This window comes from Eurytemora carolleeae, unplaced genomic scaffold (assembly GCF_000591075.1).
Source record: "Eurytemora carolleeae unplaced genomic scaffold, Eaff_2.0 scaffold179, whole genome shotgun sequence".
Lineage (NCBI taxonomy): Eukaryota > Metazoa > Arthropoda > Copepoda > Calanoida > Temoridae > Eurytemora > Eurytemora carolleeae.
This window is the reverse complement of record NW_019396088.1, coordinates 55,114-73,586: the sequence shown is the minus strand read 5'-3', so window position 1 is coordinate 73,586 and position 18,473 is coordinate 55,114. Positions and strand designations below refer to the sequence as shown.

Below are 18,473 nucleotides of genomic sequence, written 5' to 3'. Positions count from 1 at the left end.
TGGATATCTCACGCATTTGAAATCACATCTACAATCCCTTTAACCAAATAAATAGGAACTTGATAATTAACAATCTTTTCCTTTAACATATAGTTTTATTTCTATCGTAAAAGGAAAATAAAAAATGTTAGACTGTGGTTTTAAATTTTTAGAAAAATAACAATATATCTTCATCATCCTTTTTGAATAAAATGGATATATTGTATTTTTTTTTATAGATAATTGTGAATGGGTCACTTTAAGTACATTAATTATTATTTTACTTGAGTGTAGAAAAGAACATGGTTTAAATGTACTGTAAGTGTAATTTCAAGTGACCCTCCATGCAAAGATTTACAACGGTAACCTTAATACCTTAATCGATCAAAAATGGGGAAGATACTGTCGTTTTTCTGACTCGGATAAGTGTTTATTTCTGCGAGTTTCTACATCTCATCTTATAAAGAAGAAATGCGCAGTTATATTCTCAGAGCACCCGAAAGATTGTCTGATACAACCTTGAGAAACCGCAATTGTAAAAAGAACAGTTTAAAGAAACAAAAACATTGATATCTAATTAATGCTTGATCAGACAGAGCTTAGAAGGATACTTGTGTAAATCCATGCATTGCCATCTTTGCATGGATAGTTACTTGAAATTCCGCTTAAAGTCCCTTTAAACCATGTTCTTTTTCCTATTAAATAACCTTCATCTTGTAACCATATCTGTAATGGAACCCAGTAAGGGCAGTATGGTTCTCCACCATAGAGGTCACAGAGTGAGCCAGGGATAGGTCGGTCATAGAGTACTGTATAATATTAAAGATAATGATAACAGTAACGCTGACGATGACAATAACCATAACAAAACAATAACAATAATAACAATAACAATAACAATAACAATAACAGTAACAATAACAATAACAATAACAATAACAATAACAATAACAATAGCAATAGCAATAACAATAACAATAACAATAACAATAATAATAATAATAAAAATAATAATCTACCTGACTATCTGGATTCTTGTTAAAGTAAGATTTAAGAGTTTTGATGATAATATTTGAATCAGCAATTTCTTCCCCATTTAACTCTATGTACGGTATTTGACCCTTCTTAGAGAACTTCATAGTGTACACAACCTCGTACTTAATTCCTGCAGTACAGTACAGTATAGTACAGTAAACAAAAGCAAAAAACAGTAAAATACGGTACAGTACAGTACAGTAAACAAAAGCAAACAACAGTAAAATATGGTACAATACAGTACATTACAGTACAGTGTGGAATTTTATGTGAAAACAAAAAACAAAAATATTTTTGAAGAATGATAACAAAAACTTACACAATGCATACTCAAATTTTCATCATTTTTGTAGTGTAGGCGCGCCCCTATTTAGAACTTAAACTACCTGCGACACGTAGCCAGGTTTCCAGTTTCAAGGCGAAGGGTGAAAAAGATCTGACAGAAGGAACTAAATCAAGGTTGTATAATAAGGTCGGTTACTCTCGATACGCTCTAATGTACGGAAATGTCGTCTCCTAAGATAGATAAAAACTTCATATTACGCCACTCTTGCCTCTATAATCATTGACATCATATGAAGTTTTTATCTATCCATCTTAGGAAACGTCATTTTCCGTATATTTTCAATAACATAATTTTCAATCCAACAAATGAAACGAGTCTTCGTTACTCGAAATTCGTATAATAAGTAATTTCACACAATTTTTTAAAACTAATTTATAATTGATCCAAGTTTATACAAAAATAATTATTATTAGATTAATAAGAATTACCCAAAGGAAAAGTAAAAAGATAAACAACATCTTTTTTCCAATCTGGTTTTTGAAGCGTTCTCTCAGGCTTTCCTTTAATATTAATGCATTGTGGTTTCAAACTAAAACAAAGTTATTCTGATGCAATCATCGATCAGAATTAATATGAAGCTATAAAAAAATATTTGAAATAAAATGTTGAAAAGCAGCGCAACAATATAGTATAATTAAGTAAGCACTTTAAACAAATGACGTGGTGAAACTAAAAGATAGCTTGGTCTCAATAGGGATTATACACTATACAGGGTTACCCTCAAAGTATGCCATAGACGTACACAATAAAAAGGGAGTGGGGGCTCAGCCCCCTGGATCAGTAAAATATAAAATATCCATCCCCAAGCAGGTGCTGAGCCCCCTCCTTTGAACGACCCTCAAAAATAAGACTTCAGAGACGACGGTATTTATTGAGTCTAACAATAATGGTCTCCTGCAACTGGAAGTGTAAACTTCGTTCTTTCTCTACCAAACCATCTGTTTAACTTATTTAGAAGAAAAAACAAATTCAATTTTCATGTCGTAATATTTAAATAGTTTTCATTCGTCGTTTAAAACTACTCCTTCATGGTTAACTCTGTATTGTCAGCAAAAAAATTTTTTTTTTGTTCTTGAAAAATTTAAGACAGGGATAAAATTTTGTAGAATTCAACATCATTGCATTCCTTTTAATTTTCTCCAAGAAACAAAAGCAGACGATCATTTAGTTTCAAATCTTAAAACAATCAAAAACAAGATTAAGTGAAGTTGAGCTAGGTCTTGACTACAGATACTGTTCAGCCACGTATATTGAATTGGTGATAAAGGATTTGTCCGTCCAAAAGCTGTAAACACGTAGTTGAATCGGCGATGGGTAGTTGAGCCAACAAGATCAAATTCATTAGTTTGTGAATAATTATTTAAAAATCAACATCAATGCATTCCTTTTAGCTTCTTCCAAGAAATAAGAGCAACCAATCCTTCAGATTCAGATCATTAAACTAATAATTCTATTATTTTCATACGCGTGAACACTGAGCACTAAACTCAAGTCATAATTTTGAAATAATATGAATCTTGAAAATAAAAAAAATTATGTATTCTGTCATGTCACCATTTTATCTTCTTAAAAGAATGCAATTTTGAAAAAATAAGATACGCTTAAGAAAAATACAAAATTCCCTTAGAAATATTTTATTTATGTGGAAATAAATTCAAATTACAGGTACAGACTACAGACAATATATTTGAACTGTATTTAAACATTCATACTGGGGTGTGGGTAGAAAACTGTGGAATGATCTAGGCTAAATTTACTAATTAAAAAAGAAGAAAGACGATTTCTAGAAATGTCAAATGTTTTAAGATCTGAATTCCTAAAGGCAGAAGTCCAAATAAATAAACAATCCAAGAAATTAACCAGAACATTTTATCTGAAAAAAATCGTATTAATTTTAATTTTTTTTAATTCTTATTCTGATCGAATACAATACAAAGTTTTAAGTACAACAGCATTTTGTTTATTTAACAGTCGGCAACAAAAAATAACGAGAATTGTCACTAAAAAAGGAAAACTTTTAGTTTAAAACATACCCTATTCAGAATAAAATATAATAAACATTTTTTTAAAAAGACACAGTTTTAGCTATAAATTAAACTGCAAATTTAATTCAGACATACAAAAATTGATTGCAAATGTCCGGTTAACAAACAGTAAAATTAGAAGCTTGTCCACGTATATTCAAGGTACAGTCCAGCTAGAGAGCCGATTCACAACGGTTTCCTTTCAACGAACTATCCTTGGAGACATTTTATCTTTTTTTATTTCGTTCTTCTCTTTGGACTCCTTGCTGACTAGATCCTTGATTTCAATTCATGAAATGGTCACTTCAAAGAAATAACTTTTAAAGGTTTTAATATAAAAATTTAATAATAATTGCTTTAAACTTGTCCAGAACATGATCATGCCGCAATTTCCAGAAAAAATTTCATACAAAGATTCATGAAAAGAATTTATTAAAAAAATCCTATCATTCAAATTATGTAAACCCTCACTAAGAATATATAATATTAATAATAATAAAATCATTCCGTAGAAATGAAAAGATACACAAATGTGTGGTACGTAGAATACATTGATATTGGATTAATGTTGGGCAATGTGCGTTGCAAATTTTTGTGCAGTACATTCACACTTAATGTAATTAATGCAAAAAACAATCAGATATTAAATGACACAAACATGTTATGCTGATTTCTTTAAAACATTGAACAGAACAGGAGATTGTAAATAATTAATAATAGTATTTAATTTAATTACTTATTTATTTTTTCTTGAAATAATAAACTGAAAATATTTAAGATGTATTTTGTTTCCTTATGAGAAAGAGAAATACAACTCTTTTGTGACAATAAATAAATTTTCAAAAATTCATGTCAATAACGTGAACAACATAATTAAATCAATCGATGCTTCATCATCAGAACTATAGTCATTTTTATTCATAATTTAACCTAGTTCGGACAATGAATCACCAACAACTGAATTATGTCAAGTGTAAAATATTAACATAACGAAATGCTTATCACTTAATTATTAAACTCACATTACAAAATGATTGTTACAACAAAATAAAATATATTAAAATGTAAAAACTCATGGCAATCAGAAAAGTTAGGATGATTCAAAGTTTGTTTACTAACAGAAAGATAGCCTTATTAAGGCCAAAGTGCATGATATCAAATCATGAAATTATCAAATTATTGTTTTTTTACATTGATTTCAGCTGTTATAATTTTATTGTCGGTGGGTGGGCGTTGACGCTGGAAAAAGAAAGAAAAAAATCAGGCAAATTTGAAGCAGGTATTATTGAATGAAGTGACGAATAACTTTATATTCATGTCACCAAAGTGGAAGCAGTCGTTAAAGAAGCTGAATTGTATCTTTGAGACCTTTCAATGAGAGATTGAAGAAAGAACTCAATCTTATCTGTCGGAAAACAAAACTAATGTATTTAGTGAGTTTTAAAGGGATTAAAAATTCAAAAATTCCGACCACGTGATTCTGAAATACAAATTTCCAGCTCAGTGGATTTTACAAAATAAACATGTCAGGAACCAACATAAAAGGTGGGGTTACAATGAAAAAACAAACAAATATGGCGGTGCTGGACTTTACAAAAATGCCGCAATATTATCTGTTCTTAATCTCATTTCGCATCCGGTTTGTGACTCTGCCGAAACAGAGACCAAATACAAATATAATACTGAGGAAAAGGAATAGGGAGGATACTATATAGTTTCTATGCGGAGACTCCATCACAGAATTATATAGTTCTAATGCTTGCTCCATAGGATGAACCTAAAAAATAATTAGAAAATAGTCATTTCTAATCAATGCTATTTTGAATTTCAAATGAAAACAATAAATTTTAAGATTGTTGGCTTAATGATTTAAATTCAAATTTTGATAAGACAAAAGATAATAAATGATAAAAATACTAGATAATACAATTATTTGGGATATCTTGCTTAAAATAAAGGATGATCCAGTATTTTTATTATTTTGCATCTAATTTCTGTTAATTTTGATGTAATACCCCAAAAATACTCTCATATGAACCATCCTTTTAATAATATGAGGTAAGAAAACCAGGGCAAACATTGAATTTTAATTCTTAAGAAATCAATTTTTGAACAATGGATTGAATTTTCGTTCTAAACAACCTTCCTTCTATTAAGAATACGATTTTGATTCTTGAAAAGGATTCCAGAAAAATGTTCACCCATAATATACAAAGTAAACTTCAACCAAACTAATATAATATCAATATGACCCTCGGTGAAAGAAAGCGAGTTTCATGACCGAGGTAAATTTTTGTTGTAAATACTACTTTTTTGTTAAGAGTTATTTTTTATATGGTTATTTATACAATTCCGTTTTATTTTGTATTTCGTCTATGTAAAAAATTTTCTCGTCTTTGTTTGTTGCATCAAATACATATCACAACTAAACCGATTGTTTTGTGTGGCAACTCACATTACCAAATGAAAGGTTATTAATGGCCAGTAATAAAAAAAGTGTGCCGAGAAAATTACATAGACTTCCGCCCCCCGCCCCAAGAAAAAACTCAGGAGTTAAAAATACTCGCTAAAATATGCTGCTCTGAATCCTATACCTTGAGTGTAACTCTATACATGGATACTCTACTCTCAATCCTACCTTGAGTGCAACTCTATACATGGATACTCTACTCTCAACCCTACCTTGAGTGCAACTCTATACATGGATACTCTTCTCTCAACCCTACCTTGAGTGCAACTCTATACATGGACACTCTACTCTCAACCCTACCTTGAGTGCAACTCTAAACATGGATACTCTTCTCTAAACCCTACCTTGAGTGCAACTCTATACATGATACTCTACTCTCAACCCTACCTTGAGTGCAACTCTATACATGGATACTCTACTCTTAACCCTACCTTGAGTGCAACTCTATACATGGATACTCTACTCTCAACTATCTTCTGACATCTTGGTTCTAATCTCAGATTACTGTCCTTAGTTACTGCAACCAAACAGGCAAATCTAAAAAAAGTTATTAAAGTAACTGTTGACAAAATTTTTAATGACCCTTTAATTGTAATTCAAGAGAAAGGTCCAATTTAAATTGATAGATGCAAAAATCAATTTAAAAAAACGATCTGAAAATCGTCTCTTAGCTCCCATATTAATTGGGACACCGTGTATAGTATATACAGTATACACATAAGAAAATTAGCTTCAGAGGCAAATAGTTCGTTCCCATATCGTACATTGACAGAATTCATAAGTCGTTAAAACCAAAACGGGTGTTTAGTCAAATGACAGTTAAATAAATATGGATTTAATTGTTTTAGAAGGGAACTGCTTTTGAAAAAAATTAATAATGAGATGTAACGTTGTAAGCTATAAAAATTTGATACATATTCTCCAGAATTTTATCATTTTTATGCAAAAATATTTTTTTCCCGACCGGAACATTTCTTTAATAAAAACTGAAATACTTATTTCTTCAATAAAAGTTTCATACTGCATTACTCCTCTGCATTATTTACTTTCGTTGTCCAGAATGATAACATCCTTTGTGAAGGGATTTGGCTGTTTTCTAAAATCGATACAAGAGGAGGGGTTTTAATAAAACTTTATGATTGTTTAACGTTTTCAGCAATTTGAGACTGTACTAAAGGTAAGGGTTTGCGAGCATAATTTATGGTGACTTATTAGGACTGCTGGAAACTAGATTTATCAAACAAAGATTGTAAACACAAGTCTGAATTTCCTGTGCACAGACAGTACATCTTGTTTATTTACCTTGAACCAGTTCCTGAACAAGTCACAGTAAAATGTATACCACACCACCCCCCTGACATCTGTTTACTTTGATTTGGTTACGCTAAACAATCATTTACGTCATCTGAGCCCTGGCCTTTTAATATTTACCGTTTCCCATCTCCACTTTTATCATCTCTCATGTCCTTTTAATATTTACCGTTTCCCATCTCCACTTTTATCATCTCTCATGTCCATTTAATATTTACCGTTTCCCATCTCCACTTTTAACATCTCTCATGTCCATTTAATATTTACCGTTTCGCATCTCCACTTTTATCATCTCTCATGTCCTTTTTATATTTACCGTTTCCCATATCCACTTTGAACATCTCTCATGTCCCTTTAATATTTACCGTTTCCCATCTCCACTTTTAACGTCTCTCATGTCCCTTTAATATTTACCGTTTCCCATCTCCACTTTGAACATCTCTGCAGAACTTGGCTAGATCCAGGGAACAGGCATTGAACAGCATTCGGTCTGATTTAACATCCCTGATCAAGAAAAATATTTAAAATTTACTACTAATAATTTCATAGGGGTATAAAATTCGAAGAATTTACGATATATTGGAGGAAAAATGAAAAACTGGATATCAATAGAGAGGTTTTTTCTTACTGTCAACGTACTTGGACTCCAAAAAAAAGTTTTTGATTTCAAGAAAATCAGTGTTAACAACAACCTTAATATTTAATATGAAAAAATTTACAACAAATATTTCTTTCCATGTCTAATTTTGGGCCATTTTCATAAAAACAATATCAGTTAAAAAAAGATTAAAAAACAAAATTTAAAATTGATGAATTACACTATATGTAAGAAAATAATCAATAATGGAAGTGTTTTAAAGAATTGTCTTTTAAACAAAACTCTACAATTTTGCAAAAGACTAAACCTGTTCTGAGACTCTGCTAAAACTGAAAGAACATTTGCACACTCATCTCCATCAAGTAATGAACCCGTAGCTAACATCTTAAACAAGCACTCCTGCTCAACAACAACTCCATCCTGATCAAATCATGAATTTTAGGGGAAGCTTTAGGGTCCATTAAGCAGCCTGGAGGTTCAATTCCTGATTTTGTAATGGTTTTCAGCCCAGATCTGAATTTAATTTTGACTTTTGTTTTATTCATGTTAATGATTTACTTTTAACGGTAAGCATTATGACCCCAGCAACAAGACCAAGTTTGAGATACCTTTCATTTATTGTGGGCCAACTGTATAATAAATACGGGGGAAATTAGTTCAAAAACCAAAAGTTCAGAAAAACAAAAATGTGTTAATACATTGTTTCTATCGAAATCTAAAATTTTAAAAAGATTGAATCACAGAATTTTAAAATATTTGCAAAATTGTAATTAGAAAATTCGCAATTTTCACTACATACTGGTATAATTTTACGGAAAACTAGTTTTTCAATGGTTCTTAAGGTTTAGGAACAGCGCTTATTTAATAAATATACTAAGAAGAAAGGAACTAGAGAATTTAAATAACTTTTCCTTATAGATTAGACCAGAACTAAAAATTGCAAATTTTCTTATTACAATTTTGCTAATTTTCTGCGATTCTTTAATTCAATCTTTAAAAATTTTTAGATTTCGATAGAAATAATTTATTTACACATGTTTGTTTTTCTGAACTTTTGATTTTGTGAGAATAAAAGGTTCGCGGATTTTCTATTGGGCCATTGGAGTACCAAAAAAAATTAAATGATACATAACCCTGAAACAGGGAGCAGATTAGTGCCATCAAATGATACATAACCCTGTAACAGGGAGCACATTAGTGCCTAGCACATTAGTGCCATCAAATGATACATAACCCTGTAACAGGGAGCACATTAGTGCCATCAAATGATACATAACCCTGTAACAGGAAGCCGTCAAATGATACATACTGAACAAAGTTGTTTAATGTTTATTACTGTTGGATACTCTGGATGCGCTCCGATTTACAAGAAATGTCGTCTTTATAACAATAGACAGTCGAAATCCTCAAATTACGTAACTGAGTAGAAATGTCATCTTTATAACAATGGACAGTCGAAATCCTCAAATTACGTAACTGAGTATTGCGGAAGCTGATATGACAACGTTGCTGGTGATAAGGGGGGGGGGGGATTTTATCCGCCTTTAACAGCTGACAAACAGAGAAAATCCTTCCCCCTCATAACATTTCTATGAAGACGACATTCCCTGTAGATTGGAGCGCATCCGGAGTAAAAACGAATTGAATGAAAAGAGTGGTCGAACTTTTTATGGCTAGTACTCACAGATATCCAAACATTTATAAAAGATTTTAAGACAGCATCGACTTTGAAGTGTCGCAACGACCTGGGATTTGGTTTTACCACACCACATTCTTAGTGACCATGGGCATGTACATTTAAAAACTACAATTTGCTTGTTTCTAGCTTCAACTTGTGAGGGGTTAATGACAAAATCAAAATCTTAGTTGTTTCTTGCACAGTGATATTTTTTAAATTTTCTAGAAAAAATGTAGCCCAATATTTCAGACGTTAAAAATATAAAAATGTGATGCTCCTACCTCTTGAGATCCTGATCCTTTGTGAACTCCAATTATACATTTTTCCATTGATTTGGGACATTTTTCCTCCACTTGAGGATCCGCCGAGGCAAGCGGGGATTCTCTCACCATTTTCTGAACCTGCCTAGAACACCCTTTAGACAGTAGGTTTATGTTCTGACTATACTTCTCCTTAAGACAGAACAGGACTTTCCCCTCAAAGTACTCCTGGTTCTCCTGAAGAATACTCTGACAATATTTCTTTATATCCATTTTACAAGCTTTAGCCAGGTCTGTGTTTAGCCTGTAATCTTGATTGTGCTGAGTAATTCGTCGTTTGATTATGTTCAAACACTTTTGATCGAATTCAAAGTCTTGAGCAAACTGGGCCAAACAGTCGATAATACTCGAGGCGTTGGCGTTGGAACAATGAGATTTAATCTCTTTCTTACAGTTCCGCATGAGAGGAACATCAACCTCGTTGTTCACAGCTTCTTCCTCTTCGTCACCGTGCAGAGTCTTCCGGCACTCGGGACTTAGTCGCCGGGGTTTGTGGTCCTTCAAGCATTCAACAGCATCCATCCCTTGCTTTCCTGGACAGAGACGGTCTAGGTCAGAGCCACAAGCAGATGCCAGCAGAGGATTCAGCTTCAGGTTTCCGTGCTTCTAAAATAGATTTGGTCATATTTTTTTAAAACGAAATTCTTTTTGTGAAAATAAAATAAATTGGACATCAACTGCCATGCAACTATTATCCTAGAAATTATTTACAACTTCTTTACGGGAAAATTAAGAGAATTTACCTTAACCATTTTACAATTTTATCTATTTTTTTTTTAAACTTTCAGAGCGGGTCGTTTTTTACTTAATTGTCCTAAGGGTTGTTAGTAACTTAACGTCCCACTGAATTGTGCAAATCATGGATCAGTAATGTTGGTAAAAATGTTTAAAACTAATTTCAAAATGGAAATTTGATAACAAGTTGGATTTGTCCATATCATTAATATAAATGAGAGTCAAAATACTGGAGGTTACAGTGAACACCACCATGCAGTATGCTTGCATTCTCAAGGCAATACATTTTCATCTATAAAAATAAGAATATCGACGTAATCCTTGATTTACCGTTGTATTTCGCACATACCACAATATACATGTAGTTGACCCTGCCTGGTAGTATCTCTCCAATATGAGTTTTGGATGTGTGCGCGGGGGGGGGGGGGGCTTTAAATTTAACCCCTTATTTCTTATTAATCTAACCTGGAGGAGTTCAAACTTGAGTTCGTCCCTGCAGTCCTTGTTTACTCGATGGGGTTGATCTAGAACTGTATCATTTACTACCAGAGCAACCAGACAGTGGACCAGATCATACTTCTTAGTTTTACTCTTAACAAGATAAAACTTATCCTAAGTTGGATTGTTGTTTCACAAAAAAAGGGTTCACAATTTTACGAAAAAAGCAATAAATAAACATTAAGTTTTGAATCGATTGTCAGCGTTACTACATTTTCTCATTGAAGTCGGTCAGGATTTAGTATTTATGTTTCATGTCTTTGGTTCTGATAAATTTCTAGAAAACGAAGACGACCCCATTAAACTTTTCATTTCATGAGTCTGTAAATAAAACTATAACAGAGCAGAGCACATGAATTCCTTTATCAGCGTGATCGATGACAATAAGTAAAACTAGAGAAACCAGCAGGCCAATTAAGTAACCGTTCGCCTGTAGATAATATTTTAGCTGTTCAGATCATTCCATTCGTTAACGTTTTATTTCCGTGAAATTTCAAAAACTTTGGTGGATTTCCGACCAATCTAACTACCGTCAATAAAAGTTCTTTTTGTAATTAAACACTAAAATGAATAATATTCTATATTGGGATGGCGTAAAAATAAAAGAGATTCTGCCTTTGATTTTAAAATACGCACCTTACAATGTTCCTTAATCTCGGAACCACAAGCTGTCTTGAACTCAAAGCTGAACCTAAATCAGGGAGATGAGTTTTAGATACTGGGAATTGGAAATAAACAACATTTTTGACCGAATAAATTGCGCAAAAATGCCTCGAAAATATTACAAAAAAACACGATTTTTTAAATGGGGGAAGGGGTAAAAAAATATAAACCCCTGACCTGAAATCCTCTAGCGTCATTATCTCCCATTTCTCTACAATAGTTGCACACTTGTGATTCATAGGATTCTGGCTTTCAGGAGGGTGCTCCAGCATATACCTAGTCACAATAACATATCATTAAACATTCTTTAGACTGATTCATAGGATTCTGGCTTTCAGGAGGGTGCTCCAGCATATACCTAGTCACAATAATATATCATTAAACATTCTTAAGACTGATTTAGGGGGAACCAATAAAAATTGGTTTCCCTCTTGTAACTTCTGGAGTAGATTGTAAATAAAGAGAAAAAATCTAATAAAAAGAACGAATTAAACAGGGTTTTTAATCTCTACCACCAAAATTTTTTTAAGTTCTTAATACAAGTAAAAAAGTTCTGAAATCAAAACTTAAAAAGTTAATTCTCCACAATGCATTGTTCATCCGCATCATTTTTCGTAAATATTTACTTTTCTGAACTTTACAATACCCATTTCTGACCTTGTAACCTTTCTAAAAATTACAGTACACAATATTCACCTTCCAAATATTGCAGTAAAAATATTTACCTTTCTAAACATTGCAGTACACAATATTTACCTTTCTAAACATTGCAGTACACAATATTTACCTTTCTAAACAGTTCAGTAAACAATATTTACCTTTCGTAACATTGCAGTATTATTATTTACCATTCTAAAAATTACAGTACAATTTATTTACCTTTTCTAAACATTACAGTTTACATTATTCAACTTTTTAAGCTTAACTTAATTACCATTCTAAAAATTACAGTACACACTACTTACCTTTCTCAATACTTACCTTTCTAAAAATTGCATTACACAATATTTACGTTTCTGAACAATGCAATACACATTATTCACCTTTCTAAACATTGCAGTACACAATATTTACCTTTCTAAACATTGTAGTTCACAATATTTACCGTTCTTAACATTACAGTACACCTTTTTTACCTTTCTATACATTTCAGTACACACCATTTAGCTTCTCTAATCATTGCAGTAAACATTGTTCACTTTACTGAACATTGCAGTACACAGTATTTACTTTTCTAAAGATTGCAGTACACACCAATTAACCTTTCTAATCTAATTATTACAGTACACCAAATTTACCGTTCTTAAGATTACAGTACACAATATTTATCTTTCTAAACATTACAGTACATCATATTTTCCTTTTTAAACATTACAGTACACAATATTTACTTTTCTAAACATTACAATACAAAATAATTATCTTTCTAAACATTACAGTACACATTATTCACCTTTCTAAACATTACTGTTTACTTTATTCACCTTTCTAAACACTCTACAGTACAACTTATTTACCTTTCTAAACATTGCAGTACGCCTTGTCCATTTCTGGCTTTATCCTCTAGACCACAGTTTTCATCAATCACACTCTGACAAGCCTACAAACCAAATTCATGTATTTGATATAAATGAATAAATAAAACGGTTAATCATCATTCAATGGATTTTAGGGTTAATCTCTTCTCAACCTACAGTTACCCCAGAGAGTGTAATGTGATCAAATAAAATACGGAAAATGAAAAAAAGCCATAAAACAGTTCAATAAAAGTAAACTTAGGGGGACATTCTAAACCCAAAATAATTGTTCCTCAAAGTTAAAAAAAAATTTACCCCCCCCCCCCACATAGAAATGTCTGGTTAGGAAGTTTTATAGGTATCTTATAGAACATCAACGAAAGGAGGGGGAAAAGAAATTGGTGTTTTTAATAAATTGGGGGAAGAAATGAAAAATTAGACATCAAAAGGCAGGATTTGAAATTCTTTTTGATAATGTTACACAGGGTTTATTTATCAAGAAAATATATACCCCTGGAAAATCTGTATATAACGGACTAAAATATGAATGTTCAATGTTCATACAGTGCATAAATATGGTTTAAATATGTTTACACGGTTTACTTACCATGAAAATGATTGGATGAAGATATGGATTCTTTGCCTCCATTTCTGTAAACTTAACAACTTCCTCTTTGCAGGTCGGGGTCAGCAAATGCAAATTATCCTAGAAATTATTTACAACTTCTTTACGGGAAAATTAAGAGAATTTACCTTAACCATTTTACAATTTTATCATCTATTTTTTTTAAACTTTGCAGAGCGGGTCGTTTTTTTACTTAATTGTCCTAAGGGTTGTTAGTAACTTAACGTCCCACTGAATTGTGCAAATCATGGATCAGTAATGTTGGAAAAAATGTTTAAAACTAATTTAAATAAATCATCTATTTATTTCGTCCTTTATAAATGGAGTATACCTGTAGGCAAACCATTTCTTCACCAGGCCCAGTGTGCGCTGTACAGTGCATATGTAAGAAATCGCGGCAAACTTCCTCAACTTCCGGAAATAGTTTTACCGAGATTGCACGTTGCCGCAAAACACGTTCTACTTGCTCGGAGCATGTCTAGCAATTATGAATTATAAAAAATTTAGCAGTTTGACAATCGTTATGCATTGGAAAATAATTGATTCTGTAAGGTCATGTTATGATGCTAAAATCAAACTTATTAAATCAACCACGGGGTTACTTATAAAGGAGGAGACTTTAAAGAAAACTGACCGAAATTTATTTAGTCTTTTCTTAAATTTAACGTTAAAAATGTTTTTTTTTAAGTAGACATTAAAGTCTTGACATTCGTGAGTAACCTTATTAGATCAGATTTGATAAATCTTACATCTGAAAGAGTTTCTGATTCAGTTTCATCAAAATCATCATTTTCATCCTCCTCATCCTCATTGTACAGGTTCCTCACCAAGCAAGGGAAAACAAGCTTGGAACTGAAATGTTAATCTTTATAAATATAAATAAAGAAATTTTACAATTTTATATTCTAAATAACTTGCTTAATGCTCGAAACAATCTCAAGCAATGCATACTTTTATTGAGTTTATTGTTTTAATATAAAGTTTCTTTTTGTTAGCTCTACGGCATTCAGTGTAAAATAATGTTACCACAAATGCGGTGACAGAAAGGGGGCAATGTAAGCTTGATTCAGAATGAAATTTATGCTTTAAGGTAATTTTGAGCAATATGAACTTAAGAAATAGTTGCGTCGTCCACTTGCAAACCCATTAATTCAATTTCTTCATCTACGGGGTGATACTTTATTTTCTTACACCGGATCTCCTTCCCTAACATGCCAGCCATCAGAGCTCCCACACAATCGTTTAGCATCGCTTCGACAGCTCTTATACAGATCATGATCTACCAGAATCTCCCTGAAATTGTATATCAACTCAACTATCGACCTCAACCTCAATCTCAAACCAAAAACAGTCAAATAATAAATTAGTTTCAAGATTTTCGAGAACCATTAAATTTTAAAAATGTTAGAACTATGTCATTTTTGATAGGGTTTATTTAAATTATTGATTGCATTATCACAGTAAAGACTTGCTCTGCAAGCAAGGTGCACTGGTGTTAAAGGTTAAACAAATAAATAAAATATCATTATCATTATCATTATCATTATCATTATCATTATCATTATTGTTATTATTGTTATTATTTATTTGTATTAAAATACCTGGATAAAAAGTAGTGAATCTGAAGCAACACCTGTCTACATTCCCCTGTCATTGCTTTACTATCCCTAACCACAACATTTGAATGATATTATTTAACAAAAAAATTCATGATTTATATAACAATAGATATAACATTTTATTAAATTAGTATACTTGATTTGACTAGTACGGTGATTATCAGAAAACTCTAGAATAGGAAGACGACTATACTAAACTCAAACTAAACTAAAGTTATGGATTTAAATGTTCACGAGGAACTGCAATTGTGTAGTGTGCACTGTGCACAGACCACTTAACTTTATAATTTTTAAATCTACTTGTAAAACTGTTTTTTCAAATACACTTTAAGTATTGCGTTAATGTTGTGTTCCTATTCCACAGTTTTCTGGTTCTCAGTGTTGCTTGAAGTCATTATTCCACTGTACTTATATATTCGATTTTCAGAGAAATATGACTAAATAGACATAATTCCAAATCTATAGATTAATACAAATATTATTTTTTATGTTCCTAGCAAGGTTTTCCATGAGGCAAGACATGACTCCATCAGGACCAGCCTAGAAGAACACTTTTGCATTATCAGAATATTTTATATAAATATTACTGCCCATAGGAAAGAGATGAGGATAACCGGTTGTTTACAATCTACTGTGACGTATTGGAACAGCTCTGGAACTGGTTTTATGGCAAACAAACAACAGATAGCAATAAAAAGTAAATCCTCATTTAGTTTGAGAAGAAAAACGGAAAAAAACGACGCCATACTCTAATTGCAAAGTGATTATATATATATATACCTTGGGATCGGTCTATCAACACGGCGTTCATATCACCAGGAAATTAAACTAGATATTCACAAGTATCTTATTTAATAACAAACCCACAAAAATAGAAATTGTTGAATTTTCAAGTATCCTTCCATTTCTAAAGTGGTATATCCAGGGGGGATGATAGTTCTCTACTTGTGTGCTCAATTAGCTGTACTGTACACTTATACAACTGTACGTTTACTAATAATAATATACTATAGGCTAGGCCAGAATCAACTTATTATAAACAAATATGCAGTACGCTCTCGGTATAGTTAATGGCCTATACACTTAGTAAAGGATTAGCGTACACCATCACTCTATACACTATAACCTCGTTGACTTAGAGTACATCATCACTCTAAACACTATAACATGGGTATATCTAATTCACAACGGTACCTTTTGCAACCTTTTCTGAGTAATAATGATGGAAATATTGTCAGTTATTTTCTTGACCGTAATTCCTTGTTCTGCAGCACAAATCCGTAATCCACTTTCAAAGAAAACCCCAAAGAAGAAAATTAAAAAAACGTAAACATCGCATTCATGCTTTATTAGACAGAACACGGGCAGCTGTAGTACATTTGAAATTCCGAGTCGGGTAAACCTTTCCGGTCCCAGTTTGTACTGTTTCGTCCGGACATTGGCTAAATAAAGCAGACACTCAATAGGACTAGCCGGTGCAACAAGGCTGACGCGGTCAGACTTTAGGCTAAAATTACTTTTACTAGAGGGTCAGAGGTGCGTGAGAAGTTTATGTTTCACTCTACAGAAAGGCGGGTCTTTTAAAATTGTCCCTTCCCATAGGTTTTGTACACCTTATCTTTTCTAACCAACGAGGTTATAGTGTATGGATTGATGATGTACGCTAATCCTTTACTAATTGCATAGGCCACAAACTATACCGAGAGCGAACTGCATATTTTTTTATTATAAGGAGATTCTGGCCTAACCTATAGTATATCAATATTAGAAAACAGTTGTAAGTGTACAGTACAGCTAACTGAGCACACAGGTAGAGAACTATTATCCTCCCTGTTTCTAACCCCTAAGGATGCTTCCCCCTAAGCCCTAAAGCCACAGTAAATTACTTTTATTCTACCCCCCACCCCCCCTCCCCCTACTCTACCTTTCTCCCCAAGCGCGAAAGATGATATTTTTAGTATCTGTGACTAACAGGCTAGCCAGGTATATTATGTATATAATGTATATCATGTATATTATGTAGATCATCCCTAGGAATTTTTATTAAATTTTATTGCTAATCTGATCGCGGGGTTAGAGAAAACATAGTTTTATGGTTTCAAAACTATTTTTCTCTACTTTCCTTTCTTTATTCTCTACTTTCTCGCAATATAATTTTTTGTTTTTTTTCTGCTTGCATTGACATAGAATCAACATATCGTACTGTCGTACCGTCCAGCCTGGACTATCCAGTGTAAAGTCAACCCAGTATGTTTTACGCAACAAATGTAGCCTGGCAATTCATGCATGTTGTAATTTTAAAACATGAGTGGGCCTACAGAAAAGCAAGTTATTTAGGTAAAAATCAACTTCAATTACAACCCGTTTTTACACATTGATGAATAATTTTTACAGCTGTCTGTATCTCAGTGCCTTTTATTCTTCCCTTTTTTGTTTCTTCCATTTTATTTTATTTTTTTTCAGATAAAAATTATTATGCCTGTCTTTTCCCAATATTATTTTTCACGCTTGAGCCAGAATTAAATGAATTTGAGCCGCGGCTTGGTTGGTTTTACCTAAAATTGTATTCAATTTTTCAAGATTTAAGCCGGCGCTCAATTGAAACCGGTTTTTGGGGGATTTGAGACGCGGCCTAGATTCATTAAATTCGGACATTGTTTACTTTTTCTTATTTAGTTCTTTTCGTTGTTCGACTCCTTTTCTGTTTCAAGTACATATTACTTAATTAGATGGAACCTTAACATTTTTTTGAAACATGGAATTACCTAAACAAGTTGTTAAAATATGTGAATATAATGTTTAAAGGGACCGTTCACTTATTTTGGATACAAGAACTTTAGTTTGAACCCCTCTGACAGACATTATACAGGGTGTCTCGCTGAACATGAAAAAAAATAATTAAACCAGACAGGACATGCCTAGAGCTATCTTGTGATTACTGTTACAAGAACTGTAATTGACAAATATAATGCTGCAAATTATTTCAAAGATCAAAGACGATCTTTTAGTCGTATCTTCAATGTCATGTTTCGTGGGACACCCTGTATCTATAACA

At 32.3% G+C, this 18,473-nt stretch overlaps 2 protein-coding genes across 3 annotated transcripts; both read right to left on the bottom strand.

Moving 5' to 3' along the window:
- Positions 1–662: 662 nt before the first annotated feature.
- LOC111718351 (failed axon connections) lies at positions 663–3,261 on the bottom strand. The gene is made up of 6 exons (XM_023493919.1): positions 3,177–3,261; positions 2,745–2,780; positions 1,789–1,860; positions 1,401–1,463; positions 999–1,144; positions 663–788 (listed from the first exon to the last, which is right to left on the bottom strand). The coding sequence occupies exons 1-6, from the start codon at positions 3,226–3,228 to the stop codon at positions 678–680; spliced, it is 480 nt and encodes a 159-aa protein (XP_023349687.1). The 5' UTR covers positions 3,229–3,261; the 3' UTR covers positions 663–677.
- Positions 3,262–3,616: 355 nt separating this feature from the next.
- LOC111718350 (Golgi apparatus protein 1) lies at positions 3,617–15,954 on the bottom strand. Of its 2 annotated transcripts, XM_023493918.1 has the most exons (16): positions 15,912–15,954; positions 15,401–15,466; positions 14,991–15,092; positions 14,549–14,651; positions 14,131–14,277; positions 13,782–13,880; positions 13,175–13,257; positions 11,835–11,933; positions 11,631–11,685; positions 10,962–11,087; positions 9,723–10,367; positions 8,071–8,183; positions 7,580–7,669; positions 6,286–6,391; positions 4,958–5,161; positions 3,617–4,705 (listed from the first exon to the last, which is right to left on the bottom strand). In XM_023493918.1, the coding sequence occupies exons 1-15, from the start codon at positions 15,938–15,940 to the stop codon at positions 4,994–4,996; spliced, it is 2,031 nt and encodes a 676-aa protein (XP_023349686.1). In that variant the 5' UTR covers positions 15,941–15,954; the 3' UTR covers positions 3,617–4,705; positions 4,958–4,993. The 2 variants fall into 2 exon arrangements, with proteins under 2 accessions (XP_023349686.1, XP_023349685.1); XM_023493917.1 differs by having other exon boundaries at positions 3,617–5,161.
- Between the last annotated feature and the right edge of the window lie 2,519 nt (positions 15,955–18,473).

What these genes read in the sequence shown, in the direction of transcription:
- LOC111718351 (XM_023493919.1), bottom strand. Translation starts at nt 3,228, where the DNA reads ATGTTCTGGTTAATTTCTTGGATTGTTTATTTATTTGGACTTCTGCCT. An exon ending in ATTTGGACTTCTGCCTTTAG is followed by an intron (nt 2,781 to 3,176) that starts GAATTCAGATCT and finishes CTGAATCTGAAG; the next exon opens with GATTGGTTGCTCTTATTTCT. An exon ending in ACAAGAATCCAGATAGTCAG is followed by an intron (nt 789 to 998) that starts GTAGATTATTAT and finishes AATATTATACAG; the next exon opens with TACTCTATGACCGACCTATC.
- LOC111718350 (XM_023493917.1), bottom strand. Translation starts at nt 15,940, where the DNA reads ATGTCTTGCCTCATGGAAAACCTTGCTAG. An exon ending in TTCATCCAATCATTTTCATG is followed by an intron (nt 13,258 to 13,781) that starts GTAAGTAAACCG and finishes TTTGGTTTGTAG; the next exon opens with GCTTGTCAGAGTGTGATTGA. An exon ending in TTAGCAGAGTCTCAGAACAG is followed by an intron (nt 7,670 to 8,070) that starts GTTTAGTCTTTT and finishes TTTCTTGATCAG; the next exon opens with GGATGTTAAATCAGACCGAA.